Source organism: Cherax quadricarinatus, chromosome 20 (genome assembly GCF_038502225.1).
Source record: "Cherax quadricarinatus isolate ZL_2023a chromosome 20, ASM3850222v1, whole genome shotgun sequence".
NCBI classification, from domain to species: domain Eukaryota; kingdom Metazoa; phylum Arthropoda; class Malacostraca; order Decapoda; family Parastacidae; genus Cherax; species Cherax quadricarinatus.
Window position 1 is genome coordinate 33,901,983 of NC_091311.1, and position 23,092 is coordinate 33,925,074.

The 23,092-nt window shown below is 38.1% G+C and overlaps 1 protein-coding gene across 7 annotated transcripts in view; it reads right to left on the minus strand.

Annotated features, from left to right (window-relative positions):
• The window catches only part of LOC128700474 (protein abrupt), a 411,962-nt gene that overhangs the window by 330,933 nt on the left and 57,937 nt on the right, over window positions 1–23,092 (minus strand). For all 7 annotated transcript variants that reach the window (XR_011392222.1, XM_070086924.1, XM_070086922.1 and 4 more), the window contains exon 5: window positions 1,839–1,898. Coding sequence is in view for 6 of the 7 variants with exons in the window: in XM_070086924.1 (XP_069943025.1) it covers window positions 1,839–1,898 (60 nt within the window). In the remaining variant the exon portion in view is untranslated. The remainder of the gene's footprint in view (window positions 1–1,838; window positions 1,899–23,092) is intronic.

Genomic DNA, 23,092 nt, shown 5'->3' on the forward strand with positions numbered 1-23,092 from the left:
ACATAATTTCATATGCATTCATGGATGAATTTCAACTTGATAAGTAAGGAGTTGAGTAGAAGAAAAGAACAGGTGCCACCCCAGCCAAAGTCATAGTGAATGAATTGATTCCTCAATGTTTTGTCGGTTTGTGGGAATGTGCAGGTACGTATTGTCAGCTGCAACCTTAAGTTAGGCTCAGAGCACCATAAAGTATGGTAATGTGAGATTCATAGCTTTGATCTACCCCATATCAGCATTTTTACCCACTCTTTGAATCTGGCACTTATTCTTTTCTGTCATGCAATGCTTTATATGGTCAAACTCAAAAGATGTAAAACATAAATGTATTGTACATAGGAATACAAGTACAGAAGTAGCACAAATAGAGAAAAAAAATATTTACAACATACCATTTCCTTTCCTTCTTGATTCACATTCCTTTCTGAGCACATGGCAGTTAAGAATCTACCCAAGTCTATGCCAGATTTAATTTTTGAAAAGCACAATGACAATTCTGCTCAACACTTAGCTGAACCCTGGGTTTTGGGTTTAAGAGACAGAGAAAGAGAAGAATCTTATTTCAAAGAGCCAGAGTGACAGAACAGCATGAGTGTCCTGACAGGCAGAGAAGCTAGCAAAGGGTTTATTCCCACCCTTCCACACCAGAAATTGGAAAATTTTATCTCGATGAACTTATCTTTGGTCACTGAATCATTCCTAAAATCAATCAGGCTTTCATGCAGCCCAATTCCAAGAGGAAGGGCCACTAGATTTGCATGGAATGGGTCGTAAACCAGTGTTATAACCAAATCCTGGAAATATGAACTGAATTCCTTATCTAAAGAAATGTGGCAGTTATGATGATGTGAACTCTCTCAGAAGTCTTTCTCTGCTTGTGAAAAACTGTCCACATGGTCAAACATGACAGACTCTAGCCCTTACATGGGCCTTCAACATTAAATTTTTCCTGAAATCTCCTGACCCAGTCTATGAAAACAATGATAATAGTATCACCACCATGTATGCCCTTGTTGAAAGTTAGATGTAGTACCCCCTTCCTCATCTTATGCAAAACTCTGATTATACAAGGGTAAGTATACTGCTCCATCTTGTGGCCAGAAACACAGTAAATAGGGATTGACAAAAATCCTTTGATCAAAAAATCCCATTAACCGAATCCCATTTTCCCAGACACCCACGCTGTAATTTGAGATACTATACAGTGCATGCACTGTGAAGGATGGGTGAGAACATTGCAGTTCATAGGGTCATTTGAATTATGATGTCCATGCATTTCTTAGAAGATAGTAACTGAATGAGTGATAGTGAATGTGTTTCCTTCTTCTGCTACCAAATCCTGATGAGAAACAGCTGTGGTAAAAACAAAATTTAGTACAGCTACAACATCTCAATTAAAGAGAGAAGTACTACTGTACAGTAGGACCCCTATATCCATGGGGGATAAGTTCCAAATACCTGCTGTGGATACCAAAACCATGGATAGTAGTGAATACATCCTTATTATCAAGATTAATTGATAAATTACACACAATAAGTGGAGAATCACTTTTTTGCTGATAGGTAGCCCTTTACGGCTACTCTTATGCTTTGAAGAGCTTCCACCATCACTACTTTTGCACTTTGAGGCCATCATTACGAAATATTAAGGGTTATTTTTGGGCCATGGTAAACCGCAGATAACCGAAACTGCCGATACCGGACCTGCGAATACAGAGGTCCTACTGTATTGTATTTAGGGATTATCCAGAGAAAGAGAAGAAACACACTGAAAATATGACTATGTCTCATTAAAAGCATGTATGCAATTTATTGAAAAATTCATTTGCAACACTTACCTTGAGAAGATTCATGTTGCTGCCCTAAAGACCCTGACGTTCCCGGACCCGCATATAACCCTGGAAAAGAGTAATTAGAAGAAAATGTAGTGTATCTTCCATGCAAAGTGCTGCAAAACAATCTTGAATAAAAGAAACTCTCTCCAAAATTTCAAGCAAATTATTAATTATATTTATGAAGTAGAATTAAACCTATGGGTGTTATACAGTGCCTGGGGAATAGGAGGCATTCAGATTTTATCCAAAGAAGGGGAGAGTAGCGTAACCCTTTCAGGGTTCAAACCCCCAATCTGAAGTGTCCACAGGGTCCAAGAATTTAAAAATAAAAAAAAAAAATTTTTTTCCTTATAAAATTGTAGAGAATCTTTCCTGAAGGTAATAAAACAAAACGTACAAAATTTTATGAAAAACTGGTGAAATAACGCTTTCGCAAATTTTGCTGTCAGCAATGTTTATGCATCGGAAATTTCGCATACTTCGAGTCCTATTCTGGGCCAATTACATTTTTCCAGTCCACCAAATTCTTAGCTATTTTGCTAATATGTCTTCAATTCTATTGACTGAGCACAAGAAACTTTCTAATCAACTATTTCAACTACCCAATAAAGTGATCAGAAATTGGTAATTTGGCTAATTTCACACAACTCTGAAAATACACCAATTTCAAAATAGGCTCCAGAATGAACAATGCAGGCATTCCAAGCACTAAAATAACAATTACTCTGTTCATCAGTTACATTCTAAGACTTCACACATGAATTCCATTTTGAATAATTATTCACACAAAAAAACTAAAAGATTTACTGTTATGCATTATTGTAATAATTGTATAAATAATTAATGTCAGCGCACATTTGCATATTGGATGAGGGATGTGAACTGTTAACTCTGGAATATCAGCAAAAATTGAATATTTCCGCTAATTTGAGCTCAATTTCAAGCTACTTCAAGTCCTGAAACCAGTCAAAATCATTACGAATTTATTAACTTTTTTTACTACGGTATTTGAGGGAGTAGATCGTGGTAATGAATATGATACTGCATATATGGACTTCAGTAAAGCTTTCGACAGAGTCCCACATCAGAGACTACTGAGGAAAATTAAGGCACATGGAATAAGAGAAATTTTTTCCTGGATAGAGGCATGGTTGTCAAATAGGCAACAGAGAGTTTGTATAAATGGGGAGAAATCAGAGTGGGGAAGCGTCACGAGCGGTGTTCCACAGGGGTCAGTGTTGGGCCCCCTTGTTGTTCACAGTCTACATAAACGACATAGATGAGGAATAAATAGCAACTTTAGCAAGTTTGCCGATGACACCAAAATAGGTCGATTAATTCATTCTGACGAGGACATTAGAGCACTCCAGGAAGATTTGAATAGACTGATGCAGTGGTTGGAGAAGTGGCAGATGCAGTTTAACATAGACAAATGCAAATTTCTAAACATTGGACATGTAAATAACTATGCCACATATAAACTAAATAATATAGATCTTAATACTATTATGGACTACAAAAAGGATTTGGGAGTTCTGGTTAGCAGTAATCTAAAACCAAGACAACAGTACATAAGTGTTCGCAATAAAGCGAACAGAATCCTTGACTTCATATCGAGAAGCATAAATAATAGGAGTCCTCAGGTTGTTCTTCAACTCTATATATCCTTGGTTAGGCCTCATCTAGATTATGCTGCACAGTTTTGGTCACTGCATTACAGAATAGATATACGTAAATGATCTGGAAAACGTACAAAAGAGGATGACAAAGTTGATCCCACGTATCAGAAATCTTTCCTACGAGGATAGACTGAAGGCCCTGAATCTGCACTCTCTAGAAAGGCGTAGAGTTAGTGGGATTTGATTGTGGTGTATAAATGGAAGACAGGAATAAATAAAGGGGATGTAAATAGCATGGTAAAAATATTTTACCCAGACAGGATTCACAGCAATGGCTTTAAGTTGGAAAACTTAAGATTCAGGATGGATATAGGAAAGCATTGGTTTGGTAATAGAGTTGTGGATGATTGGAACAAACTCCTGCGTACCGTTACAGAATTACAGATTAATGTCGTTACCTGAGGGTCCACTGTAATTGGAATTAAGTCAGATTTGGTATAAGACACTCTCTCTCTAGAACAGATTAATTATGTTATCCAGGGGTCCACTGTATTATTGTTAGTATTTTTGTTAATTTAGGTAATGAGAGCACAGATCTAATTCCCTAGAACAAGAGCCCCTCACCAGCATCAAGGTTACTTGATTCTGGTGAGGGGCTCTTGATCTAGGGAACTGAATCTGTGACCGGTTCTCTAAATTAATAATATTTAGTATTATTATTATTGTTATTATTATTATTATTATTATTATTATTATTATTATTATTATTATTATTATAACGAAAGACCTTCAGCTCCCTAAATTAATAATAATAATAATACAGTGGAACCTCAAAAATCGAACGTATCACATATCGAACGTTTCAAAAATAAGACCATTTTTTCGGACAAACTGTGTCCCTATTATCAAATGCGCCCCTATTTTCGGACCGCTGGGTACGGGACCTGTCCGCTGGCCCGCTCTGTCCGCGTCCTTGCGCAGGCGCTGTGAGCAGTCTAGCTTTGTTTATGCTTAAGTGAACACTAACCTGCGATCTCATTCACACATTTTACGATTATTTAATTGTGTTTAGTGCTTGTGGGGTTATGAAATAAGCTGCCATGGACCCAAAGAAACTTGCTAGCGGTACCCCTGTGATAAAGAAAGTGAGAAACACCATAGATGTGAAGAAGGAAATAATACAGAAGTATGAGATTGGAGTGAGACTTGTTGAGCTTGCCAGGATGTACAGAGGACTGTGGACAGTTACAGCAGGGCCCCACTTATACGGCAGGTTAGGTTCCAGGCTACCACCGTAAAGCGGAAACCGCCGTAAAGTGGAACACCCTTTTTTTCCACTTATAAATGCATACAAACACTAGATAACAAGTTTACACTAACATATATTAAGTTAGCAATAGAACCAGGCATCAAAAAACAATAAAAAAGTACAATACACACATAGTGCACTCATTACTTACCTTAAAATATTTATAGTCTTAATCTAGGGTGAGACAAGTAGTATTTATTGTAAGAAATCAAGTGTGGTATGTATGGTAATCAGCCAGGCTACCTTACCAGGCCACCCCACCCACACATACTATTCTATGATATTTAAGCATCCCAGAGCGATAAAATGTATATACAGTTCACTCATTACTTACCTTAAAATATAGGGTGAGATGAGTAGTATTTATTGTAAAAAATCAAGTGTGGTACGTATGGTAGTCAGCCAGGCTACCATACCAGGCCACCCCACCCACACATACTATTCTATGATATTTAAGCATCCCAGAGCGATAAAATGTATATACAGTTCACTCATTACTTACCTTAAAATATTTGTAGTCTTAATGTAGGGTCAGGAGTAAGTAAATGAGATAAAACGAATAAATGAGAGAGAGAAAGAATGAGTACATGAGAGGGGACAGGCGCAGAGTTATGTAAACAAACCAGGCGAACGTAAGTTTTGTAAACAAACGAAGTGTACACGTCTGGTTTGTGTACAAGTTACATTGTGTACAGGTTGTCTCTACATTGATACGGTAAAATTAATAAAGAAGAACACTCCCATTCTCATGTAACATCATTTTGAGAAGAAATGAAGCTCTGAGTGAAGGCAATGGAAATAAGTCACACTGACTTTTTTGGGTTATCCTAGGTTCTCTACACATATGTTGTTATGTATGATAATCTATGTAACTGTATTTGTGTATACCTGAATAAACTTACTTACATACATACGAAAGGAATAATTTTCTACAGTTACCCCCAGTAACACATTTTCTCTTATGTTAGATTAGAGAAAATGTTATTCTTGCCATCACTTGTACAAGTTATCTGGCTCCCACATCTTATATTTATGTTTATTTATTCTATTGTGGGGTGTATTTATCATCTTTTTATGTTATGTATCGTTATGTATCGTGTTTATTATATAATTTTGAAAAAAATATCATGGATGGATTAATGAAAATGTGTATATTAACGTAATATACGACATTTAATGAGACTCGGTGAGTATTGTTATTATTATTATTATCATTTCTAATATGGCGTCACTTGTGCAAGTCGTCTGCTACCACATCTCACATTTATGTTTATTTATTCTACTGTGGGGTGTATTTATCTTATTTATATGTTATGCATCGTGTTTATTATATAATTTTGAAAAAAATATCATAGATGGATTAATGAAAATGTGTATATTAACGTAATATACGACATTTAAATGACTCGATGATTATTATTATCATTACTAATATGACGTCTGGAGACATAAGACACTTACCGATTTTAATGTGTACCTGCATGCCAGCACAGTATGTAAATTTATTTAGGTACAGGTATACATAAGTATAATTATCAGAGTATATATAAAATATGAAATAACTTTTAAAAACATTTGAAATTTTGGAGTTTCCAGACAAAATGGAGAGACTTAGTGCTTACTGAGCTCACAGAGAATGTAAACAAACAGGGTGGGGCACGGTGACCGTATTAGAAAGTCAAGTGGGGGGAGCCGTATAGCGAGTTTTGGTCATAATTTGAAATGACCATATTAGCAGAACGCCGTAAAGTGAAACGCCATAAAGCGGGGCCCTCCTGTATTTTGTGAGACAGAAACAGACGACTGTGGAGTTATTTTGTGAGACAGAAACAGACAACTGTGGAGTTATTTTGTGAGACAGAAACAGACAACTGTGGAGTTATTTTGTGAGACAGAAACAGACGACTGTGGAGTTATTTTGTGAGACAAACAGACGATTGTGGACAGTTATTTTGTGAGACAGAAACAGACGACTGTGGAGTTATTTTGTGAAACAGAAAAAGATGACTGTGGAGTTATTTTGCGAGACAAACAGACGATTGTGGACAGTTATTTTGCTAGACAGAAACAGACGACTGTGGACAGTTATTTTGCGAGACAGAAACAGACGACTGTGGAGTTACTTTGTGAGACAAACAGACAATTGTGGACAGTTATTTTGTGAGACAGAAACAGACGACTGTGGATAGTTATTTTATGAGACAGAAACAGAGGACTGGAGACAGCTATTTTGTGAGACTGGGGTCCAATGACTCACAAGCTGGTCCTAGTGGCATTAAAATACAGAGAAGGGAAGCAACCCCAGAGAGGGCTTTGATACCGGAAGTCCTCATGGAGGGGGATTCTCCTTCCAAACAATAACCCCAACTCCCTCTCTCCTCCTCCCTATCTTCCAGATGCCATCACCAATCTTCAATAAAGGTAAGTAAAAATGTTATTTTATATTACTATACATAATTAAAGACTAGAGCATTTGTTGTATGTATAACTGTAATTAATCTCTATAAAATGTATTTTTTTTTTGTGAATATTTTTGGAGTTTGGGAACGGATTAATTGTATTTCCATTATTTCTTATGGGAAATATTGCTTCGAATTTCAGACTTTTCAAATTTAGAACTAGCTCCTGGAACGGATTAAGTTCGATTTTTGAGGTTCCACTGTAATAATAATAATAATAATAATAATAATAATAATAATAATAATAATAATAATATGTAATAATAATTCAGAATGTTGCCGCTAGTTGGCACAGCTGATGCCAAAACATCCGGTAAGCAGTACACATGTTTACATTGCTAAGGAAGCAGTTCTCTCATGCTTGCTTGCATTTTTTTTAAGAGTCATTTGGCTAAATTTCTTTTTCTCTAACCATGGGTCCTAATAAAATAAGTGCAAAGGACAGTGCTGAGAAGAAAAAAATGATGATTTCCATGGACTTAGCCAGGCAATAACAGCTTAGTACATCAACGATATGTAGATACTAAAGTTGTATCAGTTATTTTCAGTGATTAAACAAAACAAATTGCATCAGTTAAATTCAGGGACCAAACAAAACAATGATGTTGTTGGAGGTTTACCGGGCCACTGACATCATACGCCATACCCTCAGCCTCCCCACCCTCAACCTCCCCCACCATCTCTGTTCCAAGTGTGTAAGTATATATTTTATATAAACAGTTTAATATTTCTCTACATTCTGTAGTGTATTATGATTTATTATGTTTTTATATATGATATTTCTGCAGTTATCCTCACAAATACTCTATTTTCTCCTACAACAAGAGCATGGGAAGATACTATAGTCAAAGATGGACAGGAAATGGCGGATGCTTCCGCTGCTGCCTCTGTCACCATATTATGGCCTATTTTATTCATTCTAGAGTACAGTGGACCCCCAGATTAAAATGTCATCAGATTACGTAAAATTCAGATTAAGTAACGTTATTACATCAAAATATTGGCTCGGCTAATGACAAAGAACTCTGCTAAAGTCATTCGTCCTGAATGTGTCCGTGTGCCATGAGCAGCCCGGATAGTGTGCCATTGTTTACAAGCCAGTGAGGACGATTCTATGTATATATGCGATACATTTTTTATTATTCCATTGTTGTCAGTGCTTGTAACTGGTAAATAAGCCAAAGAAAGTTTCTAGTGCCAGCCCTTTCATAAAGAGGGTGAGAAACACTTTAGAATTCATCGCAAAATACGAAAGTGGAGTGCATGTCTCTGGGCTGGCCAGGTTGTATAACAAACCCCATAGAACCATCACTACTATCTTGGCCAAGAAAAAGGCAATCAAGGAAGCTGTTGTTGCAAATGATGCAAATGTGCTTACCAAACAGAAATCACAAATACTACTCAAAGATGTGGAGAGACTGTTGTTGGTGTGGATCAATGAGAAACAATTAACCCCTGAGGGTTAACCACCCAGGGCAACCCAAGAAAGTCAGTGCATCATCGAGGACTGTCTAACTTATTTCCATTGGGGTCCTTAATCTTGTCCCCAGGGTGCAACCCACACCAGTCGACTAACACCCAGGTAAACAGGAAAAAATGCCTGGAACTAGTGCTCATATTGGTGAATTTAAGGCCAACAAAGGTTGGTTTGAGAAATTTAAAATCACAGTGGCAAACACAGTGTGATAAGGCATGGCGAGGTTAAAAAATTCCAACCCCAACAAGTGTTCAATTGTGACGAAACAGGACTGTTCTGGAAGAAAATGCCAAACAGGACCTACGTTACTCACAAGGAAAAGGCACTCCCAGAACACAAGCCTATGAAAGACAGGCTAACTCTCATGTTTTGTAGTGATGCTAGTGGGGATTTCAAAGTGAAGCCATTACTAGTGCATCACTCTGAAAGTCCCAGAGCGTTCAAGAAAAATAATGTTATCAAGAGTAAATTGTGCATGTTTTGGAAAGTTAATAATAAGGCATGCATGGAATTTGTGCATGGGGATCTACAACATTAAACCATCTCAGACCACTAATTACCCAACAAAAGGCTGCAGTCAGAATAACAAATTCCCACTACAGGCAGCACACTCCACCAATATTCAAAACTCTAAACCTACTCACAATACAAAACATCCATACTTATTACTGCACCTACTACATACATAGAACACTTAACTCGGATATAAACCCTCCCCTCAAACGTCTCCTTACCAACCTCAACAGAACACATGACCATAACACAAGGCACAGATCACTCTTTGATGTTCCTCGTGTCCATCTCATGCTATGCAAAAACTCAATGCACATAAAAGGCCCTAAAATCTGGAATTCATTACCTGTGAATATAAAAGAAACACAGTCTGTTTATAAATTCAAGTCTCTTCTCAAAAATAACTTACTCACCCACAACTAAATAAATACTGAATAATTGTACTGCATCTCATAAATTGTATCTCACAAATGTTTCTCATAACTGTATCTCATAAATGTTTAACCTATGACCCAATCAAACTTTGTTATTTTTTATTACATTACCTAACTGAATACTCCATTCTACTGAATGCACAGCAACACAATAAATGACCATATGACTTGTCTTTGTAATACTCATTTGTGCTTAATTGTAATCTGTTTACAATAATGTATTACCACTGAATATATCACTGCTTAATTAATCTTAAGTTAACTTTAAGCCTGCCCATAATGCTCTGCATACAATGGGCTTTGGCAAGTTACACTTAATTACTGTATTCCTTTGTACATCTCTGTATCATGTTCAAATAAATAAATAAATAAAGGAAGCTGCCGCTGCAAAGGGGGTAAATATGCTCACAAAAATGAGATCGCAAGTACTCAAAAATGTTGAGAAGTTATTATTGGTGTGGATCACCGAGAAACAATTAGCAGGAGACAGTCTTATGCAGTCGATTATTTGTGAAAAGGCAAGGCAGTTACATGATGATCTCGTAAAAAAATTGCCTGCAACGAGTACTGATATTTGTGATTTTAAGGCCAGCAAAGGCTGGTTTGAGAGATTTAAGAAATGTAGTGGCATACTCAATGTGATAACACATGGGGAGGGTGCCAGTTCTGACAAAAATGTAGCTGAAAAAATCGTAAGTGAATTCAAGGAGTCCATAGACCGAACAATTCAAACCTCAACAAGTGTTCAAATGTGACGAAACAGGCCTCTTTTGGAAGAAAATGCCAAGGAGGACCTACATTACTCAGGAGGAAAAGGCACTTCCAGGACACAAGCCCATGAAAGACAGGCTAACTCTCATGTTTTGTAGTGATGCTAGTGGGGATTTCAAAGTGAAGCCATTACTAGTGCATCACTCTGAAAGTCCCAGAGCGTTCAAGAAAAACAATGTTATCAAGAGTAAATTGTGCATGTTTTGGAAAGCTAATAATAAGGCATGCATCACGAGGGACATTTTCCTTGATTGGTTCAATGAAGTGTTTGGCCCCAGGATGAAGAAATACCTCCTGGAAAATAAATTTGAACTCAAGTGCCTCCTGCTACTGGACAATGTACCTGCTCATCCTCCAAATTTGGATGGCCTAATTGTAGAGGAGTTTGGTTTCATCATGGTGAAGTTCTTCCCTATAATACCACTCCTCTTCTCCTGCCCATGGACCAGCAGATCATTTCAAAGTTTAAAAAACTCTACACCAAAGCAATGTTTCAAAGATGCTTTCATGTGACCTCAGACACTCAACTGACCCTAAGAGAGTTTTGGAAAGATCACTTCAGTATCCTCCAATGCATAAGCCTTATAGGTAAGGCTTGGGAGGGAGTGACTTCCAGGACCTTGAACTCTGCTTGGAGAAATCTGTGTCCAGATTGTGTCCAGAAGAGGAATTTTGGAGGGTTTGGGGCTGACCCTGAGGACCCTTTGCCAGTTGTGGAATCTGTTGTGGCATTGGGGAGTTCCATGGGGCTGGATGTGGTTTGGAGGATGTGGAAGAGTTGGTGGAGGACCACAACGAAGAGCTAACCACCAAAGAGCTGCAAGAGCTTCAGCTGGAACAGCAACAGACCACAGCTCAGCACGTTGCTTCAGAGGAGGAGGGAGAGAGATGGACGAAGGTGCCTTCTTCAAAAATTAAGGAGAATTGTGCAATTTGGAGTAGGATGGAAAGATCTGTGTAGAAACATCACCATGACAATGCTGTTGCAAGCCGTGTCGACAACATGTACAATGACAAAGCCTTATCTCATTTTAGGGAAATTTTAAAGAGACGCCAGAAACAGAGCTCTATGGACAATTATTTAGTGTCACAAGTGTGCAGTGACTCAAGTTGGTCCTAGTGGCATTAATAAACAAAGAAGGGAAGTAACCCTGAAAAAGGACTTGTTACTTGAAGTTTTTGTGGAAGGGTATTCTCCTTTCAAACAGTAATTAATCCAACCCCTCCCTACTTCCAGTCATCCATATACTAACAAGATTTGCCAATAAAGGTTAATGTTATGCTGTTAATGTTTCATACTTCATGTCTCATTGTTTTCTGTGTATGTACATTTATATTTCATGTAAGAAACTTTTGTTTTAATACTTCTGGGTGTCTGGAACGGATTAATTGTATTTACGTTGTTTCTTGTGGGGAAAATGGTTTCGCAAATCGTCAATTTCGATAATAGTCACACTCTCTGGAATGGATTAACCCTTTGACTGTCGCGGCCGTATATATACGTTTACGAGGTACCGTGTTTGACGTATATATACTCATAAATTCTAGCGGCTTCAAATCAGGCAGGAGAAAGCTGGTAGGCCCACATGTGAGAGAATGGGTCTGTGTAGTCAGTGTGCACCATATAAAAAAAATCCTGGAGCACGCAGCGCATAATGAGAAAAAAAAAACTCTGACTGTTTTTTTTTAATTAAAATGCCGACTTTGTGGTCTATTTTCGTATAGTATTTGTGGTTGTATTCTCGTTTTCTTGGTCTCATTTGATAGAATGGAAACTATATTATAGAAATAGAGGTGATTTTGATTAATTTTACTATAAAAAGAACCTGGAAATGGAGCACAAAGTATGGGAAATGTTTGATTTTTGCCGATGTTCAAAAGTAAACAAATGATGTCATTGTCCAATAAATGTCCAAATAGCCATTCTAATATGCAGTCATGAATGGGTTGATGTAATTTTTACAATTATTACAGTATTGCAGTAGTCTGCATAACAGTAAATCTTCTATTTTTTGTTTGAATAAAATTTCAAAATAAAAAGCAAGAGTAATATCACAGGGGCCTGGAGACATGACTGATGAACAAAGAAAATGTTATTTTAGAGCCAGGAATGTCTGCATTGTTCATTCTGGTCCTTATTTTGAAATTGTTATATTTTTTAATTTTCGTGAAATTGGCCAAATTGCAACTTTCTGACCATGTTTTTGGGTAGTTGAAATCGGTAAATGGGCAGTTTCTTATACTCAATCGATGGAAAAAATGGAGTTCTGAAGAAATAGCTATGAGTTTGGTTGACTGGAATAATGGAATTAGCCGAAAATAGGGCTCAAAGTGGGCGAAATCGCCGATTTGTAAATATCGCCGAGGTCGCTAACTTAGCGAGACCGTAATCCCGTCAGTTTTCCACCAAATTTCGTTTTTTTGGTGTCTTTACAATCAGGAAAAGATTCTCTATCATTTCATAAGAAAAAATAATTTTTTTTTTGAAATTTTGCGACACCAGGAGACACCTCAGGATTGAGGGTTGCAACAGTCAAAGGGTTATTAATGAAAAATGAGGGACCACTGTATATTGTTTATTATGTCATTTGTAATAGTGGTAGAAGGTCATAGTGATGGTGGTAGAGGGTTCCTTCTTTAGTGATTCAGCGATTCTACCAACTCCTCTAATGTTGCTGGAGTTATATAGGGCTACAGAAAACACCACCGCCTCAGCTGCTGCTTCACCACCATTATGGACGGCTTACTCTCAGTGGCCCTTATATACCCAACAACAACACAACACAACACTTCTCGTGTAATGACTTATTTTACTCATTCTAGAGTATATTCCATGTTTCTATGTTATTAATATTGCTTATTATGTCATATCAGTTGAATTGTGATAGATAAATAAGCCATAGAGTTGATATTAGTGTCATATTCTCCAACAATAAACTTGCCATCCCTCCCTCACACAAACAAGTCTTCAATAAGAACATAAGAAAGGAGGAACACTGCAGTAGGCCTGCTGGCCCATACTAGGCAGATCCTTTACAATCCTTCCCACTAAGAACATAACAATGGAGGAACACTGCAGGTCTACTGGCACATATAAGGCAGGTCCTTATCAAAATGACCTCTACCCAAAGCTACCCAAGAATTTACTCCCGTACTCATTGACACAAATCAAACTTAGCTCCTCCCACTCATATATTTGTCCAATCTCTTCTTAAAGCTACCAAAGGTCTTAGCCTCGATCACCCTACTGGTAAGTGTGATGTTAAATAAGAACATAAGAACTTAAGAAAGTAGGAACACTGCAACAGGCCTGCTGGCCCATAGTAGGCCGGTCCTTCACAAATCCAACCCACTAACAGAACAAATGCTACCCAAGCAATAACCTCAGGTGCAAGTCCGACTCAACTCCAACCCCTCTCACTTGTGTATTTATCCAACCTAAATTTGAAACTACCCAAGCCATAGCTTTTAGAACATAAGAAAGGAGGAACACTGCAATAAGACTGTTGGCCCATACTAGGCCGGTCCTTCACAAATCCAACCCACTAACAGAACAAATGCTACCCAAGCAATAAGCTCAGGTGCAAGTCCAACTCAAACCCAACCCCTCTCACTCGTGTATTTATCCAACCTAAATTTGAAACTACCCAATGTTTTAGCTTCGATCACCCTACTAGGCAGACCATTCCACTCATCAACTACCCCTATTACCAATGTTCATTTATACATTTTATTAGTGCCCTAGAGTCCTTATGGAGGGGGATTCCCCTTCCAAATAACCTCTCTTCCATTCATCAACAATAGCCTTCAATAAAGGTAACTGTCATGTTGAATGTTCATTCTTTTGTGCATGTAAATCTATCTTTTAGGTAAAAAAAAAAAATTGTTGTTGATACTTCTGGGTGTCTGGAACGAATTAATTGGATTTACATTAAAACTTTATAAAACTGGGATGCTTGAATGTGCGTGGATGTAGTGCAGATGACAAGAAACAGATGATTGCTGATGTTATGAATGAAAAGAAGTTAGATGTCCTGGCCCTAAGCGAAACAAAGCTGAAGGGTGTAGGGGAGTTTCAGTGGGGGGAAATAAATGGGATTAAATCTGGAGTATCCAAGAGAGTTAGAGCAAAGGAAGGGGTAGCAGTAATGTTGAATGATCAGTTATGGAAGGAGAAAAGAGAATATGAATGAGTAAATTCAAGAATTATGTGGATTAAAGTAAAGGTTGGATGCGAAGAAGTGGGTCATAATAAGCGTGTATGGACCTGGAGAAGAGAGGAATGCAGAGGAGAGAGAGAGATTTTGGGAGATGTTAAGCGAATGTATAGGAGTTTTTGAACCAAGTGAGAGAGTAATTGTGGTAGGGGACCTGAATGCTAAAGTAGGAGAAACTTTTAGAGAGGGTGTGGTAGGTAAGTTTGGGGTGCCAGGTGTAAATGATAATGGGAGCCCTTTGATTGAACTTTGTATAGAAAGGGGTTTAGTTATAGGTAATACATATTTTAAGAAAAAGAGGATAAATAAGTATACAAGATATGATGTAGGGCGAAATGACAGTAGTTTGTTGGATTACGTATTGGTAGATAAAAGACTGTTGAGTAGACTTCAGGATGTACATGTTTATAGAGGGGCCACAGATATATCAGATCACTTTCTAGTTGTAGCTACACTGGGAGTAAAAGGTAGATGGGATACAAGGAGAATAGAAGCATCAGGGAAGAGAGAGGTGAAGGTTTATAAACTAAAAGAGGAGGCAGTTAGGGTAAGATATAAACAGCTACTGGAGGATATATGGGTTAATGAGAGCATAGGCAATGGGGCCGAAGAGGTATGGGATAGGTTTAAAAATGTAGTGTTAGAGTGTTCAGCAGAAGTTTGTGGTTACAGGAAAGTGGGTGCGGGAGAGAAGAGAAGCGATTGGTGGAATGATGATGTAAAGAGAGTAGTAAGGGAGAAAAAGTTAGCATATGAGAAATTTTTACAAAGTAGAAGTGATGCAAGGAGGGAAGGGTATATGAAGAAAAAGAGAGAGGTTCAGAGAGTGGTGAAGCAATGTAAAAAGAGAGCAAATGAGAGAGTGGGTGAGATGTTATCAACAAATTTTGTTGAAAATAAGAAAAAGTTTTGGAGTGAGATTAACAAGTTAAGAAAGCCTAGAGAACAAATGGATTTGTCAGTTAAAAATAGGAGAGGAGAGTTATTAAATGGAGAGTTAGAGGTATTGGGAAGATGGAGGGAATATTTTGAGGAATTGTTAAATGTTGATGAAGATAGGGAAGCTGTGATTTCGTGTATAGGGCAAGGAGGAATAACATCTTGTAGGAGTGAGGAAGAGCCAGTTGTGAGTGTGGGGGAAGTTCGTGAGGCAGTAGGTAAAATGAAAGGGGGTAAGGCAGCCGGGATTGATGGGATAAAGATAGAAATGTTAAAAGCAGGTGGGGATATAGTTTTGGAGAGGTTGGTGCAATTATTTAATAAATGTATGGAAGAGGGTAAGGTACCTAGGGATTGGCAGAGAGCATGCATAGTTCCTTTGTATAAAGGCAAAGGGGATAAAAGAGAGTGCAAAAATTATAGGGGGATAAATCTGTTGAGTATACCTGGTAAAGTGTATGGTAGAGTTATTATTAAAAGAATTAAGAGTAAGACGGAGAATAGGATAGCAGATGAACAAGGAGGCTTTAGGAAAGGTAGGGGGTGTGTGGACCAGGTGTTTACAGTGAAACATATAAGTGAACAGTATTTAGATAAGGCTAAAGAGGTCTTTGTGGCATTTATGAATTTGGAAAAGGCGTATGACAGGGTGGATAGGGGGGCAATATGGCAGATGTTGCAGGTGTATGGTGTAGGAGGTAGGTTACTGAAAGCAGTGTAGAGTTTTTACGAGGATAGTGAGGCTCAAGTTAGAGTATGTAGGAAAGAGGGAAATTATTTCCCAGTAAAAGTAGGCCTTAGACAAGGATGTGTGATGTCACCGTGGTTGTTTAATATATTTATAGATGGGGTTGTAAGAGAAGTAAATGCGAGGGTCTTGGCAAGAGGCGTGGAGTTAAAAGATAAAGAATCACACATAAAGTGGGAGTTGTCACAGTTGCTCTTTGCTGATGACACTGTGCTCTTGGGAGATTCTGAAGAGAAGTTGCAGAGATTGGTGGATGAATTTGGTAGGGTGTGCAAAAGAAGAAAATTAAAGGTGAATACAGGAAAGAGTAAGGTTATGAGGATAACAAAAAGATTAGGTGATGAAAGATTGGATATCAGATTGGAGGGAGAGAGTATGGAGGAGGTGAATGTATTCAGATACAGTGGACCCTCGACTAACGCTATTAATCCGTTCCTGAGAGCTCATCGTTAGTCAAAATAATCGTTAGTCAAGTTAATTTTCCCCATAAGAAATAATGGAAATCAAATTAATACGTGCAAGACACCCAAAAGTATTGAAAAAAAAAAATTTTAACACGTGAAATATTAATTTTAATACACACAAACTGAAGAAGACATGCACAGTTACATGACACTTACCTTTATTGAAGATCTGGTGATGATTGATGGGATGGGAAGAGGGGAGTGTGTTGATGGTCTTAGTGTTTAGAAGGGGAATCCCCTTCCATTAGGACTTGAGGTGGCAAGTCCTTTTTTGGGGTTACTTCCCTTCTTTTAATGCCACTAGGGCCAGCTTGAGAGTCACTGGACCTCTGTCGCACAACATATCTGCCCATAGAGGCCTGTACCTCCCGTTCCTTTATGACATTCCTAACGTGTTTCACAACATTGTCAGTGTCACCATTAACCCTTTGAGGGTCGACAGGCCCTCTCCGAAACTCGTTCTCAGGGTCGGCCAAATTTAAAAAAAAAAAAAAATTATTTTCTCTTATGAAAAGATAGAGAATCTTTTCCCGATCATAAAGACACCAAAAGTTTGAAATTTGATAGAAAACTTACGGAATTATGCTCTCGCAAAGTTAGCGGTCTTGGCGATGTTTACGCATCGGCGATTTTGCCTACTTTGAGCCCCATTTTCGGCCAATTTCACTGTACTAGTCGACAAAAAACATGAATATTTCGCTAGAACTCCATTTTTTCTATCGAATGGGTGCAAGAAACCACCCATTTATAAATTCAACTATCCAGTACAGTGGTCAGAATTTAGCAATTTTGCCAATTTCACACAAATTTCAAAAGATGCCAATTTCCTAATAGGGTCAGAATAAACAAGAAAGACATTCCTGGCACTAAAATGACATTTCCTCTAGTCATTAGTCACGTCTCAAGGGCCCTCTTATATTCTTTTGCTTTCTACTTTGAATTTTTATTCTCACAAAAAATATAAGATTTACTGTTATGCAGACTACTGCATTAGTGTAAAAAATGGTATAAATATTATTGGTGCACTTGTAAAAGAATATTAGACTCACCAGTTGACGTGTATTGCACGCTTGGCACGATTTGTTTACTTTTGAAGTTTGGTAAAAATCGAACATTTCTGCTACTTTGAGCTCAATTTCAAGGCACCTTTCATTGTAAAACCAGTCAAAATCATCTCAATTTCTGTAATATGTCTTCCATTCTATAAAATGAGACCAAGAAAACTAGAATACAACAATAAATACCATACGAAAATACACTGCAAAGTCGCTGATTTATTAAAAAAAAATGGTCAAAGTTTTTTTTTTTCTCATTATGCACTGTGTGCTGCAGGATTTTTTTTAGACTGTGCACACTGACCACATAGACCCATTCTTTCATATGAAGGCCTACCAGCTTTCTCCCACTAGATTTGAGGCCGCTAGAATTTATGAGTACTAGTACGTCAAAAACCCCTACGCGTAAGACGTACTAGTACGACCAAAACCCTCAAAGGGTTAAACACTTGTTCAGGTTTCAGTCCTTCACTGTCTATGTACTCCTTGAATTCCTGCACATATTTTTCAGCTGCTTTTTGGTCCAAACTGGCAGCCTCACCATGCCTTATCACACTATGTATGCCACTACGATTCTTAGATCTCTCAAACCAACCTTTGCTGGCTTTAAATTCACTCACATCACCACTAGTTGCTGGCATTTTTCTAATTAAATCGTCATGCAACTTCCTAGCCTTTTCACATATGATCGCTTGAGAGATGCTATCTCCTGCTATCTGTTTTTCGCTTATCCATACCAATAACAGTCTCTCAACATCTTCTATCACTTGCGATCTCAGTTTCGAAAACATAGTTGCACCTTTGGCAAGAATAGCTTCCTTGATTGCCGTTTTCTTGGCCACAATAGTAGCGATGGTTGATTGGGGTTTTGTGTACAGCCTGGCCAGCTCGGAGACATGCACTCCACTTTCATACTTAGCAATGATCTCTTTCTTCATATCCATAGTAATTCTCACCCTTTTTGCTGTAGGGTTGGCACTAGAAGCTTTCTTGGGGCCCATGGTGACTTATTTTGCAGGTGCAATCACTAAAAAGGCTGTGATAATATGAAATGTTCCAATTGTATGCTTGGAAGCGACCGCAGTGGCTGGCTGGCTGGCTTGTAAACACTGGCCAGAAGTGGACGCGTCTCAGACGGAAGGAATAGTGTTGGTCGAGTTTTTTAGCGCTAATCGAGGCAAAATTTTTGCGATAAAATGTATCGCTAGTCAGATTTATCGTTAATCGATGCCATCGCTGGTCGAGGGTCCACTGTATTTGGGAGTGGACGTGTCAGTGGATGGGTCTATGAAAGATGAGGTGAATCATCCCAAGTACCGTTATAGAGGCCAGAACGTTGTGTAGCTTTAAAAATAGGTTGGATAAATACATGAGTAGATGTGGGTGGGTGTGAGTTAGACCTGATAGCTTGTGCTAACAGGTCGGTTGCCGTGTTCCTCCCTTAAGTCAATGTGACCTGACCTGACTAGGTTGGGTGCATTGGCTTAAGCCGGTAGGAGACTTGGACCTGCCTCGCATGGGCCAGTAGGCCTTCTGCAGTGTTCCTTCGTTATGTTCTTATGTTCTTATGTTCTTATCATAGAATTGATGAGGGGAAAAGGGTGAGTGGTGCACTTAGGAGTCTGTGGAGACAAAGAACTTTGTCCTTGGAGGCAAAGAGGGGAATGTATGAGAGTATAGTTTTACCAACGCTCTTATATGGGTGTGAAGCATGGGTGATGAATGTTGCAGCAAGGAGAAGGCTGGAGGCAGTGGAGATGTCATGTCTGAGGGCAATGTGTGGTGTGAATATAATGCAGAGAATTCGTAGTTTGGAAGTTAGGAGGAGGTGCGGGATTACCAAAACTGTTGTCCAGAGGGCTGAGGAAGGGTTGTTGAGGTGGTTCAGACATGTAGAAAGAGTGGAGCGAAACAGAATGACTTCAAGAGTGTATCAGTCTGTAGTGGAAGGAAGGCGGGGTAGGGGTCGGCCTAGGAAAGGTTGGAGGGAGGGGGTAAAGGAGGTTTTGTGTGCGAGGGGCTTGGACTTCCAGCAGGCATGCGTGAGCGTGTTTGATAGGAGTGAATGGAGACAAATGGTTTTTAATACTTGACATGCTGTTGGAGTGTAAGCAAAGTAACATTTATGAAGGGGTTCAGGGAAACCGGCAGGCTGGACTTGAGTCCTGGAGATGGGAAGTACAGTGCCTGCACTCTGAAGGAGGGGTGTTAATGTTACAGTTTAAAAACTGTAGTGTAAAGCACCCTTCTGGCAAGACAGTGATGGAGTGAATGATGGTGAAAGTTTTTCTTTTTCGGGCCACCCTGCCTTGGTGGGAATCGGCCAGTGTGATAATAATAATAATAATAAAAAATACATTATTTCTTATGGGGAAAATTTATTCGAAAATTGTCCATTTCGGTAATAGTCCCACTTCCATGAACGGATTAAGGACGATAATTGAGGGACTACTGTAATTTAAATAAGGAAAATTGATTAGATATATGAGTAAATTGAGTTACGAGCTAGGTCACGGAATGGATTAAACCCTTAAGTCAAGGTTCCACTGTATTTTCAGTTTCTTGGTATCATTTGATAGAATTGACAATATATTACAGGACTGAAAATTGCTTGAAAATGAGTTCAAAGTAGCAGAAATGTTCAATTTCTGCTGTTATTCCAGAGGACACAAATTACATCACTCATCCAATTCGGGTCCAACTGGTTGGGCTAATGCATGTTCATAAATGCGCTGACATTATTTATACATTTCCAATAATACAGTAGCCTGCATAACAGTAAATCTTTATTATCTGTATGAATAAAAATTCAAATAGAAAGCAAGTGTAATATAGGAGACGAAATGTTTTAGTGCCAGGAATATCTACATTGTTCATTCTGCACCCTGTTTTAAATTGGCATATTTTTTTTATTTTTGACTGCTTCACACACCTCCCCCACCCTCACAATTGACTCTTCTTCATTTCTACAAAATGTTATACCTCCCTGTCCAATGCATGAAATCACAGCTTCTCTACCTTCAACAACATTTAACAGTTCCTCAAAATATTCCCTCCATTTTCCCGAACTTCCAATTCTCCATCTAATAACTCTTCTTTCCTATTTTTAACTGCCATATCCATTCATTTCCTAGGCTTTTGTAACTTAATAATCTCACTCCAAGACTTTTTCTTATTCTCGGCAAAATTTATTGATAGCATCTCACCCACTCTTATTTGCTCTCCTTTTATATTCCGTCACTAATCTCTTAACCTCTTTTTTTCACTCCATATACTCCTCCCTCCTTATATCACTTCTACTTTGTAAAAACCTCTCTTATGCTATTTTTCTCTTACTACTCTCTTTATCTCATCATTCCACCAACCGCTTTTCTTCCCTCCTGCACCCACTTTCCTGTAACCACACACTTTTGCTGAACACTCTAACACCACATTCTTTAACCCTTTGACTGTCGCAACCCCCAATCCTGAGGTGTCTCCTGGTGTCGCAAAATTTAAAACAAAAAAAATTATTTTTTCTTATGAAATGATAGAGAATCTTTTCCCGATTGTAATGACACCAAAAAAAAACGAAATTTGATGGAAAACTGACGGAATTATGCTCTCGCGAAGTTAGTGACATCGGCGCTGTTTACAAATCGGCAATTTTGCCCACGTTGAGCCCTATTTTCGGCTAATTCCATTGTTCCAGCCTCCCAAACTCATAGCTATTTCTTTAGAACTCCATTTTTTCTATCAATTGAGTACAAGAAATTGCCCATTTACCGATTTCAACTACCTAATAATGTGGTCAGAAATTTGCAATTTGGCCAATTTCACGAAAACTAAAAAAATATGACAATTTCAAAATAAGGACCAGAATGAACAATGCAGACATTCCTGGCTCTAAAATAACATTTTCTTTGCTCATCAGTCATGTCTCCAGGCCCCTCTGATATTACTCTTGCTTTCTATTTTGAATTTTTATTCAAACAAAAAACAGAAGACTTAACTACTGCCATACTGTAATAATTGTATAAATAACATCAACCCATTCATGACTGCATATTAGAATGGCTGACATTTATTGGACAATGGCATCATTTGTTTACTTTTGAACATTGGCAAAAATCAAACATTTCCCAAACTTTGAGCTCCATTTCTAGGTTCTTTTTATAGTAAAATCAATCAAAATCACCTCTATTTCTATAATATGTTTTCCATTCTATCAAATAAGATCAAGAAAACGAGAATACAACCATAAATACTATACGAAAATAGACCACAAATTCGGCATTTTAATTAAAAAAAAAAAGGTCGGAGTTTTTTCTTTCTCATTATGCACTGCGTGCTCCAGGATTTTTTTTTTATATGGTGCACACTGCCCACACAGACCCATTCTCTCACATGTGGGCCTACCAGCTTTCTCCTGCTTGATTTGAAGCCGCTAGAATTTATGAGTATATATACGTCAAACACGGTACCTCATAAGACGTATATATACGGCCGCGACAGTCAAAGGGTTAATCTATCCCATACCTCTTCAACCTCATTGCCTATACTCTCACTACACCATTCTCCTTCCAATAGTTGTTTATATCTTACCTTAACTGCCTCCTCCTCTAGTTTATAAACCTTCACTTCTCTCTTACTTGCTCATGCCATTCTCTTTGTATCCCCTCTATCTTTTACTCTCATTGTAGCTACAACTAAAAAATGATTTGATATGTCTGTGGCCCCTCTATAAACAATAAACATGCACACCCTAAAGTCTACCCAACACTCTTTCATCTACCAATACGTAGTACAACAAAGCACAGGTACCATCCGACTTACGACCGAGTTCGGTTTCGACAAACCAGTCGTAAGTCGGAATGGACATAAGTCGAAAATTACTACTGAATATCAACATCACATTTTTGTAATGATTTTATTTTATTGTTTTATTTTGGTATTTTACTTTTTACTTTACTTTTTATGCTGTTAGTACTGTATTTTATACTGAAAGGTTTAGGATAAACACTGTGTACAACACAAACAGTTGTTTATTTCCCAGAAATTTGGCATAGAAAACACGATCGTAAGTCGAATGGTCGTATGTCGAGCAGGTCATAAGTCGGATGGTAGGTGTACTGTCATTACACCCCATATCATATCCTGTATACTTATTTATCCTCTTTTCTTAAAATATGTATTACAGTGGACCCTCCATTTTCGTTGATCTCCATTATTCGCCGATTTCAGTTTTGGTCAACTTTTTTCATCGATGTTTT